This window comes from Mesoplodon mirus (assembly GCF_964341445.2).
Source record: "Mesoplodon mirus genome assembly, contig: HAP1_SCAFFOLD_551, whole genome shotgun sequence".
Lineage (NCBI taxonomy): Eukaryota > Metazoa > Chordata > Mammalia > Artiodactyla > Ziphiidae > Mesoplodon > Mesoplodon mirus.
Genome location: NW_028295459.1, coordinates 199,361 through 224,679, shown reverse-complemented (window position 1 = coordinate 224,679; position 25,319 = coordinate 199,361). Strand labels below are relative to the sequence as shown.

General features: G+C 48.0%; 1 protein-coding gene across 1 annotated transcript; it reads left to right on the top strand.

Annotated features, from left to right (window-relative positions):
• Nucleotides 1-23,839: 23,839 nt before the first annotated feature.
• Nucleotides 23,840-24,694, top strand: LOC309797483 (uncharacterized protein C2orf78-like; the record flags this gene model as incomplete). The annotated part of the gene is made up of 1 exon (XM_082646003.1): nt 23,840-24,694. A coding segment is annotated over one exon (798 nt), but the record flags the coding sequence as incomplete, so codon positions are not given.
• Nucleotides 24,695-25,319: the final 625 nt, after the last annotated feature.

Sequence of the window (25,319 nt, the reverse complement as noted above, 5' to 3'; positions counted from 1 at the left end):
AAAGACTGCAGCTTCTGTCTTTGGTGCCCACTCATGCTCTCTTGCTGTCTCTTGAATCACTTACTCTGGGGAAGTCAGCTGCTGCATTATGACACAGCTCTAGGAAAAGGAAAGCTAGCTGCCATGTCATGAGGACATTCAGGTAGGCTATGGAGAAGCCATATGGTTAGGAACTGAGGACTGCCAGCAACCATGTGAATGAGCTTGGAAGCAGGTATTCTGAGACCTGTTAACAGCCATGTTGAAAGCAGGTTCTTCTCCAGTAGAGCCTTGAGATGACTGCAGTCCCGACCAACAGCTTGGCTGCAACCTCATGAGAGAACCTGAGTCAGAACCACCAAGCTAAACCACTCCCCAATTCCAGAAACTGTGAGATAACAAATGTTTATTATTTTAAGCCTCTGAGTTTGAGGTAATTTGTTATACAATTATAGATGACCAATAAAATCCTGAATCTCTAGGCTTTGAATCAAGAGGTTTCTTAGAAACAATGAAGTTGAAAGACACCTGGGGAGGAGGAGGTGTGTTCAAATAGGATATAGTTCCTTTCCTTTCAACCTCAATTTGCTCCCCACATATCCTTTAAGTAGGGAACATCAGTGGCTGCATGTGGGATGCATCCTGCCTCAGCTGGATGCCTTTGCTGAGACCTTGGACAAACCACTAGTTCAATCCAAAACATAAGGACAAGGGACAGTCATCCTATGGTCTTACTAAACTTCAAGGGGTTTTGTTGCTTAAATATTGTCAACAAATAGTCCTAATTTTTCTTTCTTGTGTTCCGAGAGAGAGAGAGAGAGAGAGAGAGAGAGAGAGAGAGAGAGGCCTGGGTTAGAAAAAATTCCTGAGAAGAAAAATTACCTCTTGGCCCATGGTGTCCATTGTTATAGTACCGAACGATAAACACTGAGATAAGCTGCCTAGGTCCCCCTTGAAGGAAGGACTCGTTACTTAGCGATAGGGAGTGTAGTCCACAGACAGCCTCTAGCTGTCACCAACTTCAGGATCTATCTCATCTGTACAGAATCACATTGGCTGAGGTCATGCCCTCGCTGGGGCAGCCTGCATCCTGTGACTGAATGAAGAAGAGGTGTAAAGGCTCGGCCATTCTGACAGGCAATACTTGCTTCAGAACTCTGCTGGATTGGCCAAGGCTTTGTAGAACTTACATCTCAGTTTTTCCTCCACCCAATCTTGCTTCCTCCCCTTCCTTACTCAGGTGTTGATCCCTTATAAACATCTTGCTCCCTAAATTCTGTCTCATCATCACTTCTAGAGAATCCAGTCTTCAACACACAGTAACATGGTTTTCCCTGTGGTTTGCCTTGCCTGATAAAGCAAACATTCTCATTCTTGGAGTGATCATTCTTTCAATTGTAGAATAAAACTCCCTGGATGTTTTTTTTTTTTTTTCTCCGAAAGCACACCTGTTGCACTGGCCTCTGCATGTATAAAAACTGTGATGAATGGTATCTAATAACATTTGTGCCTCTTATAACTCCTGACTGAGAATGTACCAAAAAATGTATATCCACTCAATTAGAGTCTTTCCAGCCTCACATTCCTGTAAGCATTGATTTCTTGTCTGTCTTTCTCACAAGGCCAACAGTTCTCAACCCTGGGGAGCATATTTTAAAATGTTGATGTACCCTAGAAGTTCTTATTTAAATAGTCTGGCATAGGATGAGCGTTTTTTTGAAGTTCCTTGGGTGATTCTAATGTACCAGTGTTGAAAACCATTGTATTAGACACTCCTTTGAATTTACCAGTTTGTGGCCCTATAGTGCTGCTCTATAAATATTTGATAAAGAGATAGTTATTTGGTTTATCAGTGTGCAAAGGAATTTTCCAGCTCTCTAGGAATAAATGGAAGCAGTGATGAAAGTGGGTCCGGCACCTGAAACTGCTGCTTGAAACTCTGATTCTCATTCTCCAGGGGCTACAGGTCATGTTCATAGTGGAAGGAGAGGGTTCCAGCTAATGGAGGCAACATCTGCCCAACACCATAGATATGTTCGCAGGACCAAATAAATCAAATGGCAGCCCACTAGTTTTGTGCTGTTGCAGTCAGGCCTAATATGTTGACATTTGAGCATTCAGGGTTGGGTGATTCTGGAGAACTAAATGACATATCAGTTAGAAAGTACTTAGCTGACTGTCTTCCTCTAATAAGGACGCTTGTAATTACATCGAGTCCACCAGGCCACCAGGATAATCTAGGATAATCCACCCATCTCAAGATCCTTAACTTAATCACATGCCTGAGCCCCACGTACTAATGCAAAACTCCCCCTTCCCCCTCCCCAGGCCTCTCTGGGTGCTGGGTCTCTGGGTCCTGTGGGCTCAGAGGCTCATCTTCCATGTTCTGCTCCACCTGCCCCGTGTCCAGTTAAGGGCATTGCCTCCGCTGCCCCCAAGTCCCCAGCTCTCAGGATAATTAAGACCATGTAAGTTAGCAATGTTCAAACACAATTTTCTGTTTCCACGTTTTGCTACTCCGAGTGCAGGAGCAATCTAAGGCCTGACTCCAGGCTTTTGTTTTCCCTGTTTGTAAACAACTCAGTTTTCTTTGTGGTCCTGACAGGTCATTGGTTTGCAACACCTTCATGTGACAGAGTCAGGCAGGACCTCTGTAGGTTCAGATCACAATTTTACTGGAAGCAAAACCTGCGAAGTCTTCTTAAATAATGTATCACAAAGTCTTCCACTCTGTGAACACAGGATATCTTTCCATTTATTTGTGTCTTCTGTATTTTGGTTTAGCAATACTCTGTAGTTTGTGGGAGATGGGATATCTCTGCAGATGGCAATATGGGGACAGAGGTACCATTGCTGGACACCAGGAGGTATCCATGGACAGAAGGAGGATGTGGAACTAAATGGAAGAGTATTTTCCATACTATGTGGGACGTGAGGCCTTAAGCAAGGTAAAGAGGAACAATGAATCTCCCGATATCATGGAAGAAACTGGTCTGATTAATTTGACTGATTAAATTGTGCTTAATTTGTGATATAACAGTTTTGTTTTCAAATCACAATCAACTTGAACATAATCTTACTGTTTTTCCCCACCTTAAAATGTATCATAAATTAGGTATCTTTTCTTTCTTTGTATACATTTTTTGTAAGACTGAATTTTGGTCCTATTTGATAATGATTTATCATGTGATTAGCAGACACAGAGAACAGACTTGTGGTTGCCAAGGGGTAGGGGGGTAAAGGAGGGATGGACTGGGAGCTTGGGATTAGCAGATGCAAACTATTATACATAGGATGGAGAAACAAGGTCCTACTGTATAGCACAGGGAACTATATTCAATATCGTGTGATAAACCATAAAGGAAAAGAATATGAAAAAGAATGTATATATAGATATGTATATATATATATATATATGAACCACTTTTCCATACAGTAGAAATTAACACCACATTGTAAATCAACTATACTTCAACAAAATTAAAAAAAAATGTTTTTTAAACATCAAAAAGAAATCACGTGATTAGATGACTCTTACAGATTCAATGTTTTAGCAATGGGAATAAAGACTCGGGGAGATGGTCTGTGAGGGGCCAGGTTAATTCTAAATGGTTGGATTAAATTGTATTGCATCTAGAAAGTAATCACCCGGTGTTTGCTTTTTGCTGGATTCTTTGGTCATTGTAAAGACAGAGCCCAGCGCTCCGGTATTATCTAATTAAGAAAAACTGAAAAAGATGCATGTAGCTGAAAACTGTGATCCGTGTTCTGTGAGGCTAAATTTCAAGTGTAAAAACAAAAGACAGTGGAAATAATTTATCTCAAGATAAGAACAAGTTTATACAGCATGCAAACCGTGAGCTGGGCTTTCAGTTTTCGTGGAGCCAAACACGCTCATCTCTGGGCTGAAAGGAGGGCATGTGGATGTCGCTGGAAGAGTGAAAACAACATAGGCTGGTTTTTTGTTTTTTACCTTTTGGCCCCGCTACGCTGCATGGGGGATCTTAGTTCCCTGACCAGGGATCGAACCCATGACTCCTGCATTGTGAGCGTGGACTCTTAACCACTGGACCGCCAGGGAAGTCCCCTGTTTATTAATCCTGTAGATGTAACTTGTAGGGAATAGGAGGACCCTGATGACCGCACTAATGGGCAAATGCACAGTATGTCCACGAGGTGGCGCGAGGATGATATTCTGTGACCTGTGGAAAGATGTGCGGTATTTGCCTGCAGTGCTCCCAGCAGCTGTGCTGATGAGCATCTTGCGCGGCGGGGATGGCTGGGTGCTGAGACCAGGATGAAGACAGTCATGGTTTGGGGGAAAGTTAACAGCACGGAGCTGAAGTCTTGGAGCAATGACGGGGTAGGCCCGGCAGCTATTGCGTCCCTGCAGTGAATCCATGTATGGCCCTAAGCAAGATGCCGAAAGAGCACAGTCCCCAGCAGAGAGGTCCAGCAAGGCAGCAGTGTAACCAAGGAGACCAGGGAGAGGTTCTCCTAATACGGAAGAAGAATGTAGGGCCAAGCGACACAGGGGGGACTGTTCCAGTCCCAGTGCACCAAGCCCGCAATCCCAGAGAGGCTGTGGGTCTTTCAGTGGTGCTTTCCCAACAGTCACTACAGATGCGTCTTACGCAGGCTTGGGCATCATCGTTAGTGTGAAAAGCACGCAGAGAGTCCACATGCTTCTGGTCAGCTCATAGATGCTGAGCACGGAAGGCAGCACCTAGGACAACTGGGTCACCTTCTGCCAGTTCTGGGTCATCACTCCTTAGAAGCCAGCCCAACGCACATAAGTTTAGTGCATTTGGCAGCATTATCGCCAGGAGCCCTAGAAATCCTGAAATCCTTGAGCTATGCACCCTGGGGACAGTGACAAATAAGAACTCAGGGTGCCTGGTGCTCATCCCCCTTGCCACAGCTCTCTGGCACAGCCATGTTGCAGAGCATTGCTACTCACCCCCATCTCCCCTCCAGAGTGGACTAGTCCACCTCCAGACTGCTACCCGAGCAAGGATAGCCACCTCTCTCAATGAATACACACATGTGACAAAGAAAAGGAAGACTGGAGGTAAAAATAACATATGGCTACTAAGGGTTATTTTTATTTTTGTTTTTAAAAAATATTTATTTATTTATTTGGTTGCGCCGGTTCTTAGTTGCGGCAGGCAGGCTCCTTAGTTGCAGCTCGCAGGCTCCTTAGTTGTGGCATTTGAACTCTTAGTTGGGACATGCATGTGGGATCCAGTTACCTGACCAGGGATCAAACCCGGGTCCCCCTGCATTGGGAGCCCAGAGTCTTAACCACTGTGCTACCAGGGAAGTCCCATGGGTTATTTTTAAGTGGCAATATGTCAGTGTTCTCATATCTTCTGAATTTGAGTGTCTTCATGGCAGAGGATTCTCAAGAACAGTAGAATGCACTGCCTACAGTTAAATCTCTCCCACTAAGAAAAGTCTTTTAAACAAGTGTGAGATCCCATGCCACTGATGGCCGATGTCGTTGCACCATCATTGCATCGTGGAGACTGAAATGGTCTTGGAATAGATCAGGAAGACAGTGGCATTCGAGATGAGCTTCAGAACGGGCAGGAGGGGCGATGGGGACCACGTCACTGAATCACAGCCTGCAGGTCAGGACCACTCGTAGGCTGATTCCTTCGCATTGCTTTAGGTCACCTTGAGCAACAAAGCCAAACCAAGGGCTCTGTTTCTCATTTCTTTCATGTTCCTCTCCTTTGACTTCCTTCAATTCACCAAGAAGAATGGCCCAGCAGCACCTTGGTCCATCCTTGTTATCCAACCATATCCACGACCCCTCACCCTGGGTCCACATCTAGCAAAGCCCCCTGAGTAATTTCTGAGAGGTGCCACCAATGTCCTGTTGGTCACTGTGGGTTCTCTTAGACCCCCCCAACTCAACGCAGGACCTGTTAAAGGATCTTCCCAGTGACAGAGCAGAGGAAGGTCAAGGTAAGCTCGCCTCTCTTTGATAGAAATGCTGCTTTCTTGGTTTCTTTCCTTTTCAGTCAAATTTGAAAGCTGACCAGGTACATCAGGGATGATATATACCATTTCCATGGCGGGCAGGGAAGGGGAGTATTGAGTGAGAGTCTTTTACCGACTGATAACTGATCCAAGGGGGCATTTACAAATGACGGCATCAGTCATAAACTACACGGCGGGGGAAGTTTCGCTTGGCAGTAGTATCCCTCCTTGGATGAAGAACTTTGGCATCGCCGACCAAACTGGACTCGAGAGACACACCTTTCAGGAAAGCTTGTGCCTTTTCCAAAGGTGTCCTCTACCCTTGTTTTGGGGACCTTTGACCTGACCACAGCTTCCCATCTGGTTTCCTAAAGTCACCAAGAGAACAGAACGGAGAGCTGTGTGAACAGGTCCTCATCGTGTTTTCTTTGCAATTGCAGGTGGTGTCAGGAACAAGGGAAAGTGGGACGTAGTCTGGAATCACTCACTTTCTGAGGAAAAAAAAACGTGCTGGCTTTCGTGGGCAGAGCTGGCCTCAACCAGGTTCCAGCTGGGATTGGCCAGGAGATGAGTCCACAGGGATGGGTCAGAATACAGGCCAGAGACACGGAATTTCCCAGGCCTCTTCCGCCTGGGGCCAGGAAGGACAAGTTTCTAGTTTTCACCTGTTTCTGGAAGTTGCCTGACAACCAGTCCTTGTCCACACACTGTTGGCCAAGTGTTGTCTGGCTCAGAAACACTTTTAAACTGAAGAGCCTTCACACTGTGTGGCCAGGGCAGCTGTAGGACATTCTAGTTGCAAAGGAGATGAGACAGGCATGGACCACAGTGGAGTTCAGGAAAGAGATGGGGGCTGATCCCAGAGTCGAGGTGGTCCTTCCTACTCTTCTCTATGACCGAGAGTCATCAATTTGAGAGTTTCTTCAAAATTGTCTTGGAATTCTCAGGCCCAAATTCTGTGTCCTCCCACTTGTGGGGGCAGGAAACTCGGACGTAGGTGACCACTGCAAGGGCACTGCCTGTATCTTCCTCATCAATTCTCACCCCAGTGGTCAGCCCTAGACAACCCGTCTTAGGCCCCATAAATGTCTAATGTACATCCCCCCACCCCAGACTGGGATCCAGTTCAGGAGTGGAGAGGGTCCCTCCTCAGCTTGTCCAGGCCTGCTGGGTCCACACCAAGCCAGGGGCCTGCCCAGGTTCTAATCCAGATCAGGGATGAGACGGGTGGGCTCCTGAAGCATCCCTCCCTCACCCCTGACCCTGCTGTTCTGATTACATCTAGGACAGGTGTGCCCGGCCTTGCTCTTCATCTCTGCTGACAGGTGGGTCCCCTGCTGGGAATCCTCTAGGACCTGGGTGTTGACCTTACTGTCTGTGTCCCCAGGGCCTCACTTAGGGCCTGGCACGTGTATGTGAGGCCAGGAAGAACTTACAAATGCATGGTCAGATCAGGCCATCTAACTACTCCAAAGCAAGGAGCAACAAGGGGAGGGGAGCTTATGTCTTCCTCATCTTCTGATCTCTAGTACTGCACTGTCCCATGGTGGCCACGAGTCAGAGGTGTCTGCTCATATTTAAATTAATGAAAGCAAATCAAATGAAACATTCAGTCCCCCATCACACTAGCCCCGTTTCAAGGGCCCAATCAATAGAGAACACTTCCATCCTCACAGAACATTCTTTTGGGCAGCTGCCCACCACTGGATCTGTTCCTTGAAGTCATTTAACCCAAAGCATGTGCATCACGGTTGGATTTGCAGGCTAATCAGACTGGAGGCTAGAGCTAGAAGGATCTGGTGGAAACGGGGAAGTGACGAGTTGAAGGCGAATCCTCTCGGTGAAGGTTTGCAACTGTGATCAATGTCTTGGTGAAGGGCTCTGGCTCCAGGGAGCCCAGGGGAGGCTGAGAACCCAGAGGAAGGAGCCAGATGATGCTGAGTGAGCCAGCATGGCCTCCACTGGAAGGGGAGGCACGGGTGAGCCACTTTCTCTAATAACTTTATTGCTCATGTTTGTGTCTCTAAAGAATGGCGTGTGGAGAGCATACACGACTCAAGTGAGGACAAAGACTCTCCAGGTAGGGACAAATGCTCAGGTAGGATCCAATGGGCGAGGGTCCCCAGCAGCAATCAGGATACACATGCCCCTGTGGAGACTGAGGAAGAGGGATATGAAATAAGAAAGGAGAAGGAAATATGTGTGAGGGCTTGTTTTGCTCTTTGCATGTATTAATGACATAAGAGTGGGAGATACTAAGCCTATGGCGTTCAAATGTCTTTTGCTATTTAAGATTATCTTTCCCATAAGAACTGGTCTTTTCTGCCTTTGCCAAAGTAAAGCCTTTGCTTGCATTTGGTTGGCATCTCTTGGGAATAAAGCACAAGCGTTATTGGTTTGGGGTTTGGGGGTTGAGCTGGGATGAGGCCATCTGGTGGGACACGACTCCCTCACGAACACTTGAACCTGGACACAGTTCTCCGTGTGCGATCCCGGTGCTGGGTGAGAAGCAGACGCGCTCCCTCTGCACATTCAGGTCTTGTGGCAGCACCATCATGTCCTGTCCTCAGGTTTACTCCTGGTTTAAGGGCGCTCCCAGGGGTGGGGAGGTTAGACATGATGTCCTCCCAGCTTCCTGTACGGGTTCCTGGGTCCTCCTGGAGAGGTGAGGGGGAAGCACACCCTGGAGCACATTTCTCGCCTCCACTGCTCACCCACAACCCAAATCCTGGGACCAGGAATGAGGCCTATGTTCAGCTGCCCCCCGAGCCCCTCCATGGCTGGCAGGAATTCTCGAGGAGGCTGTGAAGGGTTGTCGGGCTGGCCCCACACACTTGTCCTCATAGCCCTGCTGACCTTGTCCTCTGGGACTGACCTGCCCCAGGACAGAGCGTCTGGAAGGCAGGGCCAGGGAGTCACTTCTCCTCTCAGAACCCACTGCTGCAGCCAGGCAGCACTGCCCCTGCTCCCCCATACCCCAGCCATGCCCACTCTGTGCCCTTCCCCCAGGCTGGCCCAGGCCCCCTCCTCCCCAGTCCTTCCAGGACTCCGGGACAATCTAGCAGGTACTGTTTACTCATGTGGGCATATATCCTCCTGCTGGAGAACCCTTGTTGCATCACTGGCAGAACAAGAGAATTTGGACAAGTTTCTTTACCTCTAAGCTTGTGTTCATCTTCAGAGCATGTATGGGGTTGCTATAAGGTTCAAATGTCTCCCAAGAACCTAAGGTCACCCCAGGACAGGACAGTCACTCACTACGTGGATCTGGTTGTCAGTCTCTCCCACAGAGCCCAGCACAACCACGGGATCATGGTAGGGGTTCCCAGGATAGGATACGGTGGTGGAATACCCATGATTATTCCTTCCACGTTCCCATGTTGGAGAACAGTGATGGATGGAGGTTGACAAAGAGACAGGAAATGGGCTTTTACTCAAGAGAGAAAACAGGCAGGGAAGTTAAGTCCTGAAGGGAGGGGGAGAGATGGAAAGCAATTTATGCAGTGACACGGGGACAGTGACTGTCTTTTTGGAGAAACAGGATGACACAGGCATTCATCTCTGGCCACAGTTATAGAGTTTGAGGGCTGGGAAATGATGTTGGAGATCAGAGACCCACCCCCACATTGCCGAAGTGACACGATGGAGGACCTAGGCGAGAACGTAGAGATGGGGACAGAAAAGGTTCAAAGGTCAGGCTTTATCCCACCAGGCACAGCAGGACCCTGAGTCCTCACCTAGACCCTGACCCTCCCCACCCTCCCCTTTCCTTTTCCAAGGTCACCCCACCGCCATTCTGGCAATTCTCCATGCAGAGCATTACTTGGTGGATTTTGAAGACTCCTAAAGAGAGAGCGACAATCTACATGTGATTTATTCCTCTTTCTGCCTCTTTAAATTCTCTTTCTCTTATTCATGAGCTCCTCTTTGTAGCTCTTCCCCATCCCCTCCTTCCCCCTTTTTATGATTCTCATCCAGAAGGACCTGGTCTTGTCCAGGCACTTGAGGTCCTGGGATAGGCTGTAAAATCTACACGATCTCCCTGCAGCCTTCCTCCCCCACTTTCTTAGCATTGCGCTGGCTCCTGACACCCCCAGCTCCACCCATCTGCATCACTGAATCCTGTTAAGTAACAATGAGTACCCTCCCAACCTCCTCCCCCAACCCCACCACATCCCACCCCCTCACCAGGTAGGAGGCGGGGCTGAGGGTCAGGAGGGATGGATCCACCCTCCTGGAGGGGCCCCTGGGAAGTCTGGCTCTGCCCTGGACCCCCCATCACCCCCATCACCCCCACCACCTCCACAGCACAGGGAGATCACCTGGGTGCTCTGTGACCACCTAGAGGGGTGGGATAGGGACGGTGGGAGGGAGACGAAGAGGGAGGGGATATGGGGATGTATGTATATGTATAGCTGATTCACTTTGTTCTACAGCAGAAACTAACACACCACTGTAAAGCAAAAGGCTTAGCCAAAAGGCTGAGATGAAATAGACAAAATAAACTTTAAGCTAACATTACTGTCAAGTATCAATTTTACTAATATAGTAATTCCAAAGGACCAAGGAGCAGGGCAGTGGCTTTATTGAGAACCCAGGATTTCCGAGTGTCCACCATGCCCAGTCACTTTTAAGTCATCACCACAGCCCTATAATTCAGAGATTTAGGTGAAGTGACTTGCCCAGGATCACACAGCTAAGTGAGAGTCTTCTGGGACCCACAGTCACTTGCAAAGGCATCTCTTGCTATACTTAATCACTGCCACCATCTGACACTCACAGTCTTTCTTTTTATACTATTCTGTTTCCTTGGGTCAAAGAATCCGACCTCTGAATTAAGGTTAAATAGGAACTAGTGGCAGATCAAAAGCCCAAATCGCTTCAAGATATTCTTTTAATTCCCCCAAGTAATGCCTTTAGTCACAAAAATATAGAACAATCTAGAAAATTACAAATCAAGTGACCTTAGTGTTCACAGGCAAGCACTAACACATTTTAATGTACCATGATCGTATTAAAATAGAAATAACTAAGAAACATTTTCTACGGAGAAGCTGCCCCTGCAGCAGGCAGCGGGAAGGGACAGGAAGGCTGCGTGGCGCCCAGGCCCCCGATGGCCTAGGTCTCACCCCGCAGCGCACTGTTGATGCGACGGAGCACTGCTTCCTTCTCTGAGTCTAGGTCTTCGTCGGTGACCCGGAAACCCAGCTGAGGGGGTGAGGGCAGCCTCAGAGTCTCCCCTTGCCTGTGCGGCGCAGAGGAAACCTGCGTTTTCGGGGCCTGGGACTGTCAGGTGTGGGAGAGCAGTCCCTCCAGGGCCGTTTCTGCCCTCTTATTGCCTCTGCATCTTTGTCAGCCTGGCTTTTTCTCTGGGAAACCACCGGAGTTGCAGAGGGTGATGGAGGGCCCTCCTCGCTCCTATTCTTTGAGGACTTCTGGGGCAGCCCTTGCAGTATGGTGGGACACCTCATTCTCTTCACGGGCAGGAAACCTTGGGTGGAGCTATATGAGCTCGTGATGGCGTTTCGTTTGGGGCAAGAGACCATACAAGTGTTGTGGAGTGTCCTGTTGCAGCTGTCTTCTGCCCTCTTGGCGTGGAGGTTTCTCTGCAGAGGTCCAGGTCTGGGCACGAAGAAAGAGACCCCCAGGGGCCTAAATGCAGGTCGTGCATCCCCGGTGCCATCGGGGCCACTTCTCTGGTTGTCGTTCCCCCCTATGACTGTGGGGACTTGCTCCTGCTGGCCATCCCTTTCCCGCTCTCTCCCAGGGCCCTCAACACCGACTGCTCTGTGCTGCAGTTCGGGACACAGCTGGGTGTCGTGGGCGGCACTGGCTGCCCCCGCGCCACACTGACAGAGACTGTGACCACTGCGGACACTGAGCTGCGGGACATCATGGAGGTGAGAGCACCCATCACCACCTTCTTCTGATGGCCTCACCTGCAGATGGAGATAAGGAACCCCAGAAATGCCAGCTGTCCTGCCAAGAAGCTCATCACTCTCAAGGCAAACACCTCCAACCGTCAGACCCCGGGAGATTCAGAAGCGCAAGACGGTCCAGGCTCGCATCCTCACCTGTGCGCCCCAGGGCCTGACGTGTACTCTGCGCATGCGCCACCCCTCCCTAAACTATTGCGTCCCGCAAACGCAAGCCCATTGTTCGCTCACAGGTTGCAGAGCTATAAATACCAGCAAAAGCCCAAACACTGCGCACTTCGCTTTTGGCCGATGTGGCAGCTGAAGGAGAGTGTTCGGAGCCCAGCTCTCTCTCCAAGGACCAATCTCACCCAAGTTCTCTACGGGCAGTTACTTAGGTAGGCCCTGCCCCTCACCCCTGCCCCGGGCACTAGGGGACCAGCACCTGCCAGGAGGGCTCGGCTGCCCCCAGCCCACTCCCCGCGCCCACCGACTTCCCGTGGCCGGCCCGGGTCACCCAGCTGTCTATGGCCGGCTATCCACTCGCAGGCCAGCCCACAAGTGTCCCGTGACTCTGCATCTGCGCTTTGCCACAGAGTCTCTGAGACCCCATTCTACCATCCCGCAGGCCCTGCGCTCCTTTCTGGGGGTCCGTATCTCCATCTGCAGGCGAGGCCATCGGAAGAAGGCGGTGATGGGCGCTCTCACCTCCATGATGTCCCGCAGCTCAGGGTCCGCAGTGGACACAGTCACTGTCAGTGTGGCGCGGGGGCAGCCAGTGCCGCCCACGACGCCCAGCTGTGTCCCAAGCTGCAGCACAGAGCAGACGGTGTTGAGGGCCCTGGGAGAGAGCGGGAAAGGGATGACCAAGCAGGAGGATGTCCCCATTATTATTGGTGGTGGTGCCATAACCACTTTATAGACGAGCAATCTGAAGGAATCAGATCGCTTGTTTCTTTCCAAAAGCACGTCAGAAATTCACTTTCGGGTAATCCTTTTGAGGTAGGATGAGAAACCAGGCTTGAAGAGGGTAAAAATGACTCTTTAAATTTACCACTTGGACTGAGCTATATGTGAACTCTAGGTAAGAGCGTGGGAACTGCACAGGCAAAGTGAGACACTGAAGATCACAAGGGTAATTAATAGCCGTACTGTTTTCTAACGGACAAAGAAAATGCCTATATTATAAGTTCTATTTCTCCTGCTTTCTGGCAGTGTCATGCTCAGAGCAGCGTCCTGGCAAGGAAGTCAGGATACTTAGGTTCTGAAACCTGGTAAGGATACTAACATAATGAGAGAACTTGAACAAGTCAACCTGACCTCTCTGAGCCTCCGTTTCCTTCCTCATGAAGTGAGACTGTGAAAATAGAAGTTCTCTAAGACCCTCCTAGTTCTAAAATGCTTCCAGTCTAGGAAACAGCATAGAAGTCAATACTAGTGCAGGCTGAAGGGAAAGATAGGGCAGGGAGAAGGTTGCTTCCATCCTAGAGAACAATGTCTGAACCATACCACTTGGGTCTTCTGCCCATCTGTGCCCAAGATGGGAGCACAGGCAGTTAATACAGAAGAGTGTAAAACTGCTCAGTCCTTACAACCATCATAACTGTCTGATTTTTGGATTCTCAGTAAGTATTGACAGTAGAGGTGTCCTGAAAGCAAGAACCTTCCTCAAACATAGTGAGAATTTATCAGTCTCCCTGATTTTTTCGTCACCCCCTTGTTCTTACAGAAAATTGCCAAAATCCATCTGTACTTGGAACTCTGAATTCTCTGCAGCACTCTCTTCCTGTGGTGAGCAATGCAGCTTCCCTAACAGCAAGTGTCTGCAACTTCTCCAGAGTCTCTGCTCCTGCCGTCAGTTCGGCATCAGCTACGGCCACCTCTTTCCAGACACACATGGGTAGTGCCTACCTTCCCCAACATTCTAGCACAACTATGTTATCTGGAGTTACTGACCAGAGCCAGATCTCCACTTCAGCTGCATCCTATCCAGGTGTTTCTGAGTGGGGCATCACAGGAAGCACTGAAAAGAATTCTTCTTCACTCGGAGACTTTACTCTGGCACTCACTGACCAGCACACAGCTGCTTCCTCCATGCTTATGGCAGCCCAGTATGATAAAACTGCAGACACCAATAACATGGCCCCTCTATATCCATCACTTTCTGCCAGCCTTGCTCAGGGAACGCCATCTCAGATTCCAAATCAGGGACATAGCCTGTCACTTCCCTACCAGGAAGGAAGCCAGGTATCTTACTATAACCACGGCACACTGGGGTCTTTACTGTATGGAGAACTTGGCTCCTGCCTGCAGTCCTATGGCTCTGTGTCATACACAGGAAGTAGGGCCTCTGTGCAACCAGAAATGGTAATGGTACTAAAGGAGATTCAGCCCACCAATATGTTACCACCAGCTTCCACCTCTGGAATCTACTACCCTGTGTCTGCTCACCGCATCACAGAAACAAGTTTTCCAGGTGAGTACAAACAGCAAGAAAGTTGAACAATGAGGTCAGCATTCAAAAATGGGGTCAAATCTACAGCTGGGAAGTGGTGTATAGACAGGTAGAATTTAGATCCTGAGCCCTTAATAACCACCACCTTCGCTCAGGACTCTCTGTTTTTAGATTCTACATAAGAGCACCTAGGGCTTCCCTGGTGGTGCAGTGGTTAAGAATCCGCCTGCCAATGCAGGGGACACGGGTTCGAACCCTGGGCTGGGAAGATAACACATGCCGTGGAGCAATTAAGCCCATGTCCCACAACTACTGAGCCTGCATTCTAGAGCCCGTGTGCCACAACTACTGAAGCCCACGTGCCTAGAGCCGATGCTGCACATCAAGGGAAGCCGCTACACTGAGAAGCCTGCACACTGCAACCAAGAGTACCCCCCACAAGCCGCAACTAGACAAAGCTCGTGCACAGCAATGAAGACCCATTGCAGCCAGAAAAATACATACATAGAATAAATAAGTTCATAAAATAAATAAATGAGTATAAATTTTTAAAAAAGAACACCTAATGCAGGTGGGAAGGTGGGAGGGACACTGTAAAGGTCATCTATGCTACATGTACAAGAACCCCAAGAGCATACCAATAGGTACCACAATTTTCACTGCTGTGGCCGATCATTCCCCCTGTACTACAACACTGTATCTCTCCCTTCCCTAATCTACTGCTAGAGTCTCTTTGGAAGGTGTTTCAGAACTCTTGTTATGATAGTGCCTGTTTAACTGTCCTCACTTCCGTAATATATACCAGGGTTTAAGACCGTAGGGTCCGAGATCCTGTCCAGAGCAAGCAGGCTAAGACTCTGTCTTTGTTCATCTATTTCATCAGGAAGGGCTCTACTCCCTCTCCTAGTTCATGGTGTGAAGTGTTCTTAGCCTCTCAGGAAAGTGGGGAGAATTGAACGGACTCTATATGAGAATGCTAGGCTTTGTAAAACATTTCATTTTTGAAAAATAAGACTCATTTTTTAATTGACTTATAACAATCCTGTGAAATACAAAGAAAACCAAGAATCAGTGACAGGAAATGATCACCAGTAAGAATTACAACAGTCACCACTTATCTCGTAGCATAGAACACTGTCCATGATCCTTAAGAAGAGTTAGTAGAAATGCCTTGCCCATCTTGCCCCTATACACCAACACAGCGATCATATACCTTGAAAGGTACATGATTGCTGTGTTGGTGTTTAGGGGGAGCATCTCACTTACGAGGGACTGACTTCTTCCTTGACTCCTTTGTAGGGTTGGAGACTTCCCTGGTGATGAAAACTTCCCTGGGATGGCGACCTCCAATCCAGACATTTTGTGTGACACAAACTCAAGAACTCCCCGAGTCCTGCAGGAGCAGAAGTATTCAGATACTTGAGAGAAATCCACCACCCGAACTTGGGGACATTTCAGGGACAGCTCCAGTCCAGAGTGCCAGTAGTCTCCTGGCCCTGCCTCCAGCTCCAAGGCAGGGACAAATAGAGAGTAAGAACTTGGAGGCTATTACAACCAAGCTTTCAAAGCCTCTGGATGCCTACCAGATCCCAAGAGAAAACCAAGAGCTTCCACTACTACCTTGAGAAATCCCTATATTCACCAGCTCCCGGGCTGCACTGACCCCGTCAGCCAAGAGGAGCAGCCTGGTTCTGAAAATGCTCATCTGGGAAAGAACAGCCTGAGTCTTGAGGACCTAGGGACACTTGAAAATGGGATGGAATCTAGCAGTGGTTTTGCAGACATTACTACACTGGCAGAGCATATTCACCTTCCCCAGCTCCTTAATTCATTGAAAGATCTTCATCAATCCAAAGGTCCCAACGTGATCAAAGCCAAAGACCAGAGCCATTAAAGTGAATCAGGTGCAAGAAAAGCCAAGTGTCATAAAGGTTCCCTCTGATCAAACCAGGAAGAACAAACATAAAGCCTCTGAGCCTACCAGTGGTGCTCCCAAGGCCAAGATCCAGCCAAAGAATCCACAGTGCCTGCTAGAGGGAGAAGTGGTTCTATGCAATGCTGCAGTCAGTGACAGGGCTCCTGTGAACACGGCCAAGCATTCTAAAGGCAACCCTCAGAAAGCTGCATCCAGAAAGATCAGCAAAACTAAGAGCCACGGGCAGGAAAAGACCACAAGGACCAGAGGAAGAAAGAAGGCTGAAGAGAAGAAGCAGTCAGGGAGCAAAGTCCAGGCAGAAGAGAAGCCAACAATTCCCAAGACGAAGCGAAAGGAACACCAAACTGAGCTTATCCACGAGAGCATTAAAAAGCCTCGAACCTCCCTAGGCATGTGCAAGATGCAGTCTGTGAAGGTATTTCATGCACTGGGGAAGAAGAATGATAAGAAAACTGGGCTCTCTTCCTGTCGGGTCTTGGGAAATTCAAGCAACCCTAAAGACCCCCAGCCACCCCCAGCTATCCAGCCATGGCGGCGTACCCCACGTGAGGGTAAGAGTCCTGAGAAAACTCAAGTCGAAGCCCAGAAACCAGACAGCAGTGCTGAAAAACAGTGTCCATCTCCATCCCAGTATGAGCTGCCTCCACCTGAGAAGGTCAAGTTGGTACCTCTGCCTTTTTCTGCCTGGGACAATCCTCAAGCTCGATCTGCTCCTCGGAGGCCACAGTCTCTGGCCTCACATCGGCCTGCTGTGGTGGACCGTGCCCAGCCTGCTTCTTCTAACTCAGCTCAGCCTGCTGCAGCCAGTTCATCCCAGCCAGCTCCTGCCTCTTTGCCAGGTCCTGCCAAACCAGCTCAGCCAACTGTGACCAACCCAACCCAACCGGGTTGGACCTCCCATATCCATCCTAGTGTCCCTCAGTCTGCTGCTCCTAGGACTGCACCCTAAAAAACTTCATCTTTCACTTCTCTCCAGCAGGAGCCTCTTCCCCCTGCTCTGACTAAGTGCCAGTCCCCACCCAAGCTCCAAACCCCATTTCTCCTCCAAGACTTCAGCAGCAACGAAGACCATGGAGGGAACCCAACGTTTCTGAGCCAGTCATGTCAATGCCCATCGAACTAGAGCAGAGACCAGAGCGGGAGGCCATGAAGAGGCGGGCTCAACAAGAACGTGAGAATGCTGCCAAATACACCTCTTTGGGGAAACTGCAAGTTTTCATTGAGAGGCAAAAGGAAATGGAAATCGCTGACTACTACGGATATTTATAGTAAGAGCTGCTAGGATTGTTGGTGCCACCTTGGGCACCAGGTATAAATTCCTCTATTTATTTTGATATATTTTAAGACAATAAAACTGAATAAATGAATGTCATCGAATTAATAGATGAGTAATAAACCTTTTGAATTTTGAGATGCTGCTAACTGTGGCGTGCTTTAATTTTTTGTGTTTTGTTTTGTTTTTGATGGGGTTGGAATCAAAGTCTGCATGAGAAAGGAAGGACTGAAAGTTGGATGGGAGAATGAAGGAAAGGGGAGGAAAGGGGTAAAAACTGAGGAAAGAGGAAGGAACGTGGCCCAGGGCTTGGAAGGCCAGAAGAGATTTATGGATTTATGAAAGGAAGCAGGAGTGAGGAGGAAATGGCAGAAGTAAAGAGCAGGGTCAGAGGTCAGGGCTGAAAGAACAAAATGTGAGTAGAGTTGAAGATGACGGAAGGTGAGTCTAGGTTTACTAGGAGAAATAGAAAAAGTCTCTTGGGGAGGTTGGCCTTAAGTCTCACAACCACCACACAGGTATTTAAGAAAACAAGAGGTTCAGGACACATCTCGGAAAGGTTTGAGTTGCCTTATGCAGGTGTGATTATAGTGGGGGTATAGGGAAATCTACCAGAGAGGTGGCTAGGGCTCAGAGTTATCCTAGGGGATAGGGCCTGGTATGTAAATCACCATGTACTCAACACCTAAGCACCAGGGCAGCTAATTGCACTATTCAGTTAATCCTGGCAACGACAGGCAAGGCCAGTATTCCTGTGCCACTTCACTTAGAGACGTGCAGCAAAGGGCTGAGGTCACATCGCATGTGGAGGTACAAGGCCTCACTTTGAGGCCCAAATGCCTCTGAAGTCCTCAGTATTTGCAAGTGCCTGCAGGCGTCCAACCTGGCTTTCAGAGCACAGCATGCTGAGGTTACTGCTGGACGACATCAAACTTCTGGACAGGCCTAAGTATTAACTTGAGGGGCTTCCTCCATTGACCAGGGGGTGTGCCACCTTCTGTAAACATCACCATCAACTGAAACGCACGAGAAAATTCCGACGGAAGCGTCCACTCTCACGGGTGAGAGCGGTGGGTGCACGCGCACTGGGTAGCCGCTCCAACAGCCACAGGACGCAGGCGCCCAGCGGTTCAGGGGCTCCCTGGGAGGCCTCGTGGGGCAGCTCGAGGGAGTGAGGTTGGGAGAGAGCGGCAGGGGTGGGCGTCAAAAGGAATGACGTGGGGAGAAGGGAGAGATGGAGGCAGTGGATAGTGGATAGTGAAAATGGGAAAACTGGCAATTTTCATTTTCAAAATTATTTTTTTGAGATGTCATTCACATGCCATAAAATTCACCTTCTGAGACCGCAGATTCAGTGTCATTTCGTACATTCTCAAGCCTATGCAACCATCACCATCATCTATCCCATCACGTTTCCAACACCCCACAAAGAAGCCCCCATAACCATCAGCAGGCCCTCTTCATCCCCTCCTCCTTCAGTCCCTGCAACCACACATTTCCTTTCTGTCACTATGGTTTTGCCTTTTCTGGACATTTCATGAAATAATACAAATGTGACCACTGTGTGGGGCTTCTTTCACTTAGCATAATGTTTTCAAGTTCGTCCGTGTCGTAGCGCGTGTCAGTACTTCATTGCTTTTTATGACTGTGTAATATTTCACACATACACCACATTTAAAATATCCATTCATCCATCGATGGGTATTTCGGTTTTTTACACTAATATTCTCCATTTATTGACAGTGTATTCTGTGCCAGGCAGCACCAGGCTAAGTTACTGACCTTATTTCACAGATAAAGAGGCTTGGAGAGTGTGAAGAGTTTGCCCAAGATTAAGAGCTGGCAATTGGGGGAACTGGGGTTTGAACTCAGGTGAACTTCAGAGGTAATAAATTCACATGACAGAACATTAGAAAAGGTACACAAGGGCACTCAAAGAAAAGTCACCCTTTTCCCCACATTCCCCAGCCACACATTTCCCTCCTCAGAGACATCTGCTTTTGCCGTGCCGTGGAATCTTCCAGAGAATTACTTATACCTCAACATGTATGTATCACAATTTATTGTCTAATCTGTCCCACTGATTTGAAATGTCACTTTTATGGTATAATAGATTCTTATACGTACTTATGTTACTCTTTTCAGAGCTGTCCTGACTCTTTTTTGCCTATCTTTTATGTTTGCCATTTCTCTAAACTTCTTTTTATCTTCTTTTTGATTTAAAAAACTGTTTCCTTTTCTTGTTTGTTTCTCTTAAGGCATTATCCATTATGTTCATTCACTCGTATGATTTTATTTAATTTATTTCTGTTTGGCAGTGTCGGGTATTAGTTGCAGCACGTGGTCTCTCCGTTGAAGTGCGTGGGCTCTTTCTTGCGGCTCGTGGGCTCTTTAGTTGTGGCGCGTGGGCTCCATAGCACATAGGCTCAGTAGTTGCGGTGTGCAGGCTTGGCTGCCCTGCGGCATGTGGGATCTCAGTTTCTCAACCAGGGAAGTCCCCACTCTTGTATTATTTTAAACTTAGTCAGCATTTCTGAATTTTTTTTTCTTTTATTTTGAATTCTGTCCTGAGTTCTATCATCTTACCTAATTCTGGTTTATGCTGTTCGTTCATCTGATTTTTTATTATGGTAAAATATACATAAAACCAAATTTAGTATTTCAAACATTTTCAATTATACAATTCAGTTACATTAGATACATTCACAGTGCTGTACACCATCAGCACTATCCAAATTCAAAAGAATTATGTCAAGGTCTTCCCTGGTGGCACAGTGGTTGAGAGTCCACCTGCCGGTGCAGGGGACACGGGTTCGTGTCCCGGTCCGGGAGGATCCCTAATGCCGTGGAGGGCTAGGCCTGTGAGCCATGGCCGCTGAGCCTGTGTGTCCGGAGCCTGTGCTCTTCAACGGGAGAGGCCACAACCGTAAGAGGCCCGTGTATCACAAAAAAAAAAAAAAAAAAAGAAAAAGAAAGAAAAGAAAGAAAGAAAAAGAAAGTCTAAACCACTAAATTCAATCATACAGGAATATAACATTTAAAAAAATTTCTTTGGCTGTGCAGCATGTGGGATCGTAGCTCCCCAACTAGGGATTGAACCCATGCCTGCTGCATTGGAAGCACAGAGTCTTAACCACTGGACCACCAGGGAAGTCCCAGGAATATAACTTTTAGAGGAGAAGGTATAAACACCTTGGTTATATGAACTGCAGATTTTTAGTAAGAAGTCATGTATTTTAAATTACTTGGAGCTTTAAAGAAAGGAAGGAAGGAAGAAAAAGGGACTTCCTTGGTTGTGCAGTGCATATAATATCAAAAATAAATAAATTAATTAAATAAATTTTAAAAAGAAAAAAATGCTGAAATCCACTGACTAATTATTCAGGCTGTTATATCTCACCATTTCCAGATACATTCCTTTATAAACTTTTAGCAAAAAGTTATCTTATGTCAGAAAAAATGAATTACAAACTTTTCTCTTTTTCCAAAATTTGCGAAATTCCCCTACACTTCTACCTTCAAATTTTATAAAAACGGAAAAGTAGTGACAACCCTTATACCTATATCCAATTGCATCATCTGGCCACATGCCTTCTACATCAATCAAATAACTACAAAACAACAAAATTCGAGTCATTTGTAAATAAAAAGGAAAGAAAATCAAGCTTTTGCAAAAAACGTACAATTTCGCTTTACAAATATAGGTAGAAAAATCCTAAAGAAACATCAGCACATCTAATCGATAATTATTAAAGAATGATATACACCATGACTACCAAAAGGCGTTATTCCAAGGACTCAAGGGTAACGCAACTTTAGAAAATCTATTAATATAACTATTTACATTAATACAACAATTTAATTAATAAATGAAAGAGAATAAAATACAGGACCAAACTGGCAGATGGTAAAAAGTTATCTGTTAACATGCAACAGTCAGTTTCGGTGAAAATGCTCTGTACGCTAAAAACAGGAGACTTAATAGGACAGAGTATTCATCAAGAACCAACAAATAACAAAAGACAAATTAGGATAAATATGAACATCATATCTAAAAAACCCTATCCAACCAACCATAGGAGCCAGAAACTTAGGAATCACCATCACTGACGGCTATTTCTCCCTCGCCCTCATCCTCAACCCACCAGCAGTGCTAACAATGATACTGCCTACATACCTCTAGAATCTGTCCACATCTTTCCACCACAATGACCACCATACCCTGGTCCCAGCCACCATTATGCCCAATTTCTACAAAAGTCTCCTAACTTGTTTCCTCGCTTCCACTCTTTCTCCCTGCAGTGCCTTCTCCACGCGGTAGCAAAATGATAGGTTGAAAATGCAACTGGGGATGTTCCACACACTCACCTTCAACAAAAAAAGTTCAACGCTTTTCTATTACTCTTAAAGTCTGAAACCTTAAACAGAAGCCTGCACGATCGAGCTCCTGGTGGTGTGGGCACTTGTGCTCTTAGCGGCTCTCCCCTCCAGTGCCGCCAGGGGAAAGGGCAGAAGGACGCAGAGGCGCTGCTGCCAGAGCTGCCGCCTCCTGTGGGAGCTGCACAGCCAGCAACCTTGCTCCACTTGGCTGGGCAGGGACCCCGTCCAGTACAGTTAGTTCCCCCGACAGCACTGGGGCCAGGCCAGGGGAGAAGGGCCAGCTGTCCTGCCAAGAAGCTCATCACCCTCAAGGCAAACACCTCCAACCCTCAGACCCCGGGATATTCAGAAGCGCTAGACGGTCCAGGCTCGCATTCTCACCTGTGCGCCTCAGGGCGTGACGTGTACTCTGCGCATGCGCCACCCCTCCCTAAACTATTGCGTCCCGCAAACGCAAGCCCATTGTTCGCTCACAGGTTGCAGAGCTATAAATACCGGCAACAGCCCAAACGGTGCGCACTTCGCTTTTGGCCGTGTTGGCAACTGAAGGAGAATGCTCGGAGCCCAGCTCTCTCTCCAAGGACCGATCTCACCCAAGTTCTCTACGGGCAGTTACTTAGGTAGGCCCTGCCCCGGGCACTGGGGGACCAGCACCTGCCAGGAGGGCTCAGCTGCCCCCAGCCCGCTCCCCGCGCCCACCGACTTCCCGTGGCCGGCCCGGGTCACCCAGCTGTCTAGGGCCGGCTATCCACTCGCAGGCCAGCCCACAAGTGCCCAGTGACTCTGCATCTGTGCTTTGCCACAGAGTCTCTGAGACCCCATTCTACCATCCCGCAGGCCCTGCGCTCCTTTCTGGGGGTCCGTATCTCCATCTGCAGGCGAGGCCATCGGAAGAAGGCGGTGATGGGTGCTCTCACCTCCATGATGTCCCGCAGCTCAGGGTCCGCAGTGGACACAGTCACTGTCAGTGTGGCGCGGGGGCAGCCAGTGCCGCCCACGACGCCCAGCTGCGTCCCAAGCTGCAGCACAGAGCAGACGGTGTTGAGGGCCCTGGGAGAGAGCGGGAAAGGGATGGCCAAGCAGGAGGACGTCCCCATCATTATTGGTGGTGGTGCTATAACCACTTTACAGACGAGCAATCTGAAGGAATCAGATCGCTTGTTTCTTTCCAAAAGCACGTCAGAAATTCACTTTCGGGTAATCCTTTTGAGGTAGGATGAGAAACCAGGCTTGAAGAGGGTAAAAATGACTCTTTAAATTTACCACTTGGGCTGAGCTCTATGTGAACTCTAGGTAAGAGCGTGGGAACTGCACAAGCAAAGTGAGACACTGAAGATCACAAGGGTAATTAATAGCCGTACTGTTTTCTAACGGACAAAGAAAATGCCTGTATTATAAGTTCTATTTCTCCTGCTTTCTGGCAGTGTCATGCTCAGAGCAGCGTCCTGGCAAGGAAGTCAGGATACTTAGGTTCTGAAACCTGGTAAGGATACTAACATAATGAGAGAACTTGAACAAGTCAACCTGACCTCTCTGAGCCTCCGTTTCCTTCCTCATGAAGTGAGACTGGGAAAATAGAAGTTCTCTAAGGCCCTCCTAGTTCTAAAATGCTTCCAGTCTAGGAAACAGCATAGAAGTCAATACTAGTGCAGGCTGAAGGGAAAGATAGGGCAGGGAGAAGGTTGCTTCCATCCTAGAGAACAATGTCTGAACCATACCACTTGGGTCTTCTGCCCATCTGTGCCCAAGATGGGAGCACAGGCAGTTAATACAGAAGAGTGTAAAACTGCTCAGTCCTTACAACCATCATAACTGTCTGGTTTTTGGATTCTCAGTAAGTATTGACAGTAGAGGTGTCCTGATAACAAGAACCTTCCTCGAGCATAGTGAGAATTTATCAGTCTCCCTGATTTTTTCGTCACCCCCTTGTTCTTACAGAAAATTGCCAAAATCCATCTGTACTTGGAACTCTGAATTCTCTGCAGCACTCTCTTCCTGTGGTGAGCAATGCAGCTTCCCTAACAGCAAGTGTCTGCAACTTCTCCAGAGTCTCTGCTCCTGCCGTCAGTTCGGCATCAGCTACGGCCACCTCTTTCCAGACACACATGGGTAGTGCCTACCTTCCCCAACATTCTAGCACAACTATGTTATCTGGAGTTACTGACCAGAGCCAGATCTCCACTTCAGCTGCATCCTATCCAGGTGTTTCTGAGTGGGGCATCACAGGAAGCACTGAAAAGAATTCTTCTTCACTCGGAGACTTTACTCTGGCACTCACTGACCAGCACACAGCTGCTTCCTCCATGCTTATGGCAGCCCAGTATGATAAAACTGCAGACACCAATACCATGGCCCCTCTATATCCATCACTTTCTGCCAGCCTTGCTCAGGGAACGCCATCTCAGATTCCAAATCAGGGACATAGCCTGTCACTTCCCTACCAGGAAGGAAGCCAGGTATCTTACTATAACCACGGCACACTGGGGTCTTTACTGTATGGAGAACTTGGCTCCTGCCTGCAGTCCTATGGCTCTGTGTCATACACAGGAAGTAGGGCCTCTGTGCAACCAGAAATGGTAATGGTACTAAAGGAGATTCAGCCCACCAATATCTTACCACCAGCTTCCACCTCTGGAATCTACTACCCTGTGTCTGCGCACCACATCACAGAAACAAGTTTTCCAGGTGAGTACAAACAGCAAGAAAGTTGAACAATGAGGTCAGCATTCAAAAATGGGGTCAACTCTACAGCTGGGAAGTGGTGTATAGACAGGTAGCATTTAGATCCTGAGTCTTTAATAACCACTACCTTTGCTCAGGGCTGTCTGTATTTAGACTCTACATAAGAACACCTAGGGCTTCCCTGGTGGTGCAGTGGTTAAGAATCCGCCTGCCAATGCAGGGGACACGGGTTCGAGCCCTGGGCTGGGAAGATCCCACATGCCACGGAGCAACTAAGAGTAGCCCAGCACCTAAGAAGATCCAGTGAAGCCAAAAAAAATACATACATAGAATAAATAAGTTCAAAACATAAATAAATGAGTATAAATTTTTTAAAAAAGAACACCTACGGCAGGTGGGAAGGTGGGAGGGACACTGTAAAGGTCATCTATGCTACATGTACAAGAACCCCAAGAGCATACCAATAGGTACCACATTTTTCACCGCTGTAGCCGATCATTCCCCCTGTACTACCACACTGTATCTCTCCCTTCCCTAATCTACTGCTAGAGTCTCTTTGGAAGGTGTTTCAGAACTCTTGTTATGATAGTGCCAGTTTAACTGTCCTCACTTCCTTAATATATACCAGGATTTAAGACCTTAGGGTCCGAGATCCTGTCCAGAGCAAGCAGGCTAAGACTCTGTCTTTGTTTATCTATTTCATCAGGAAGG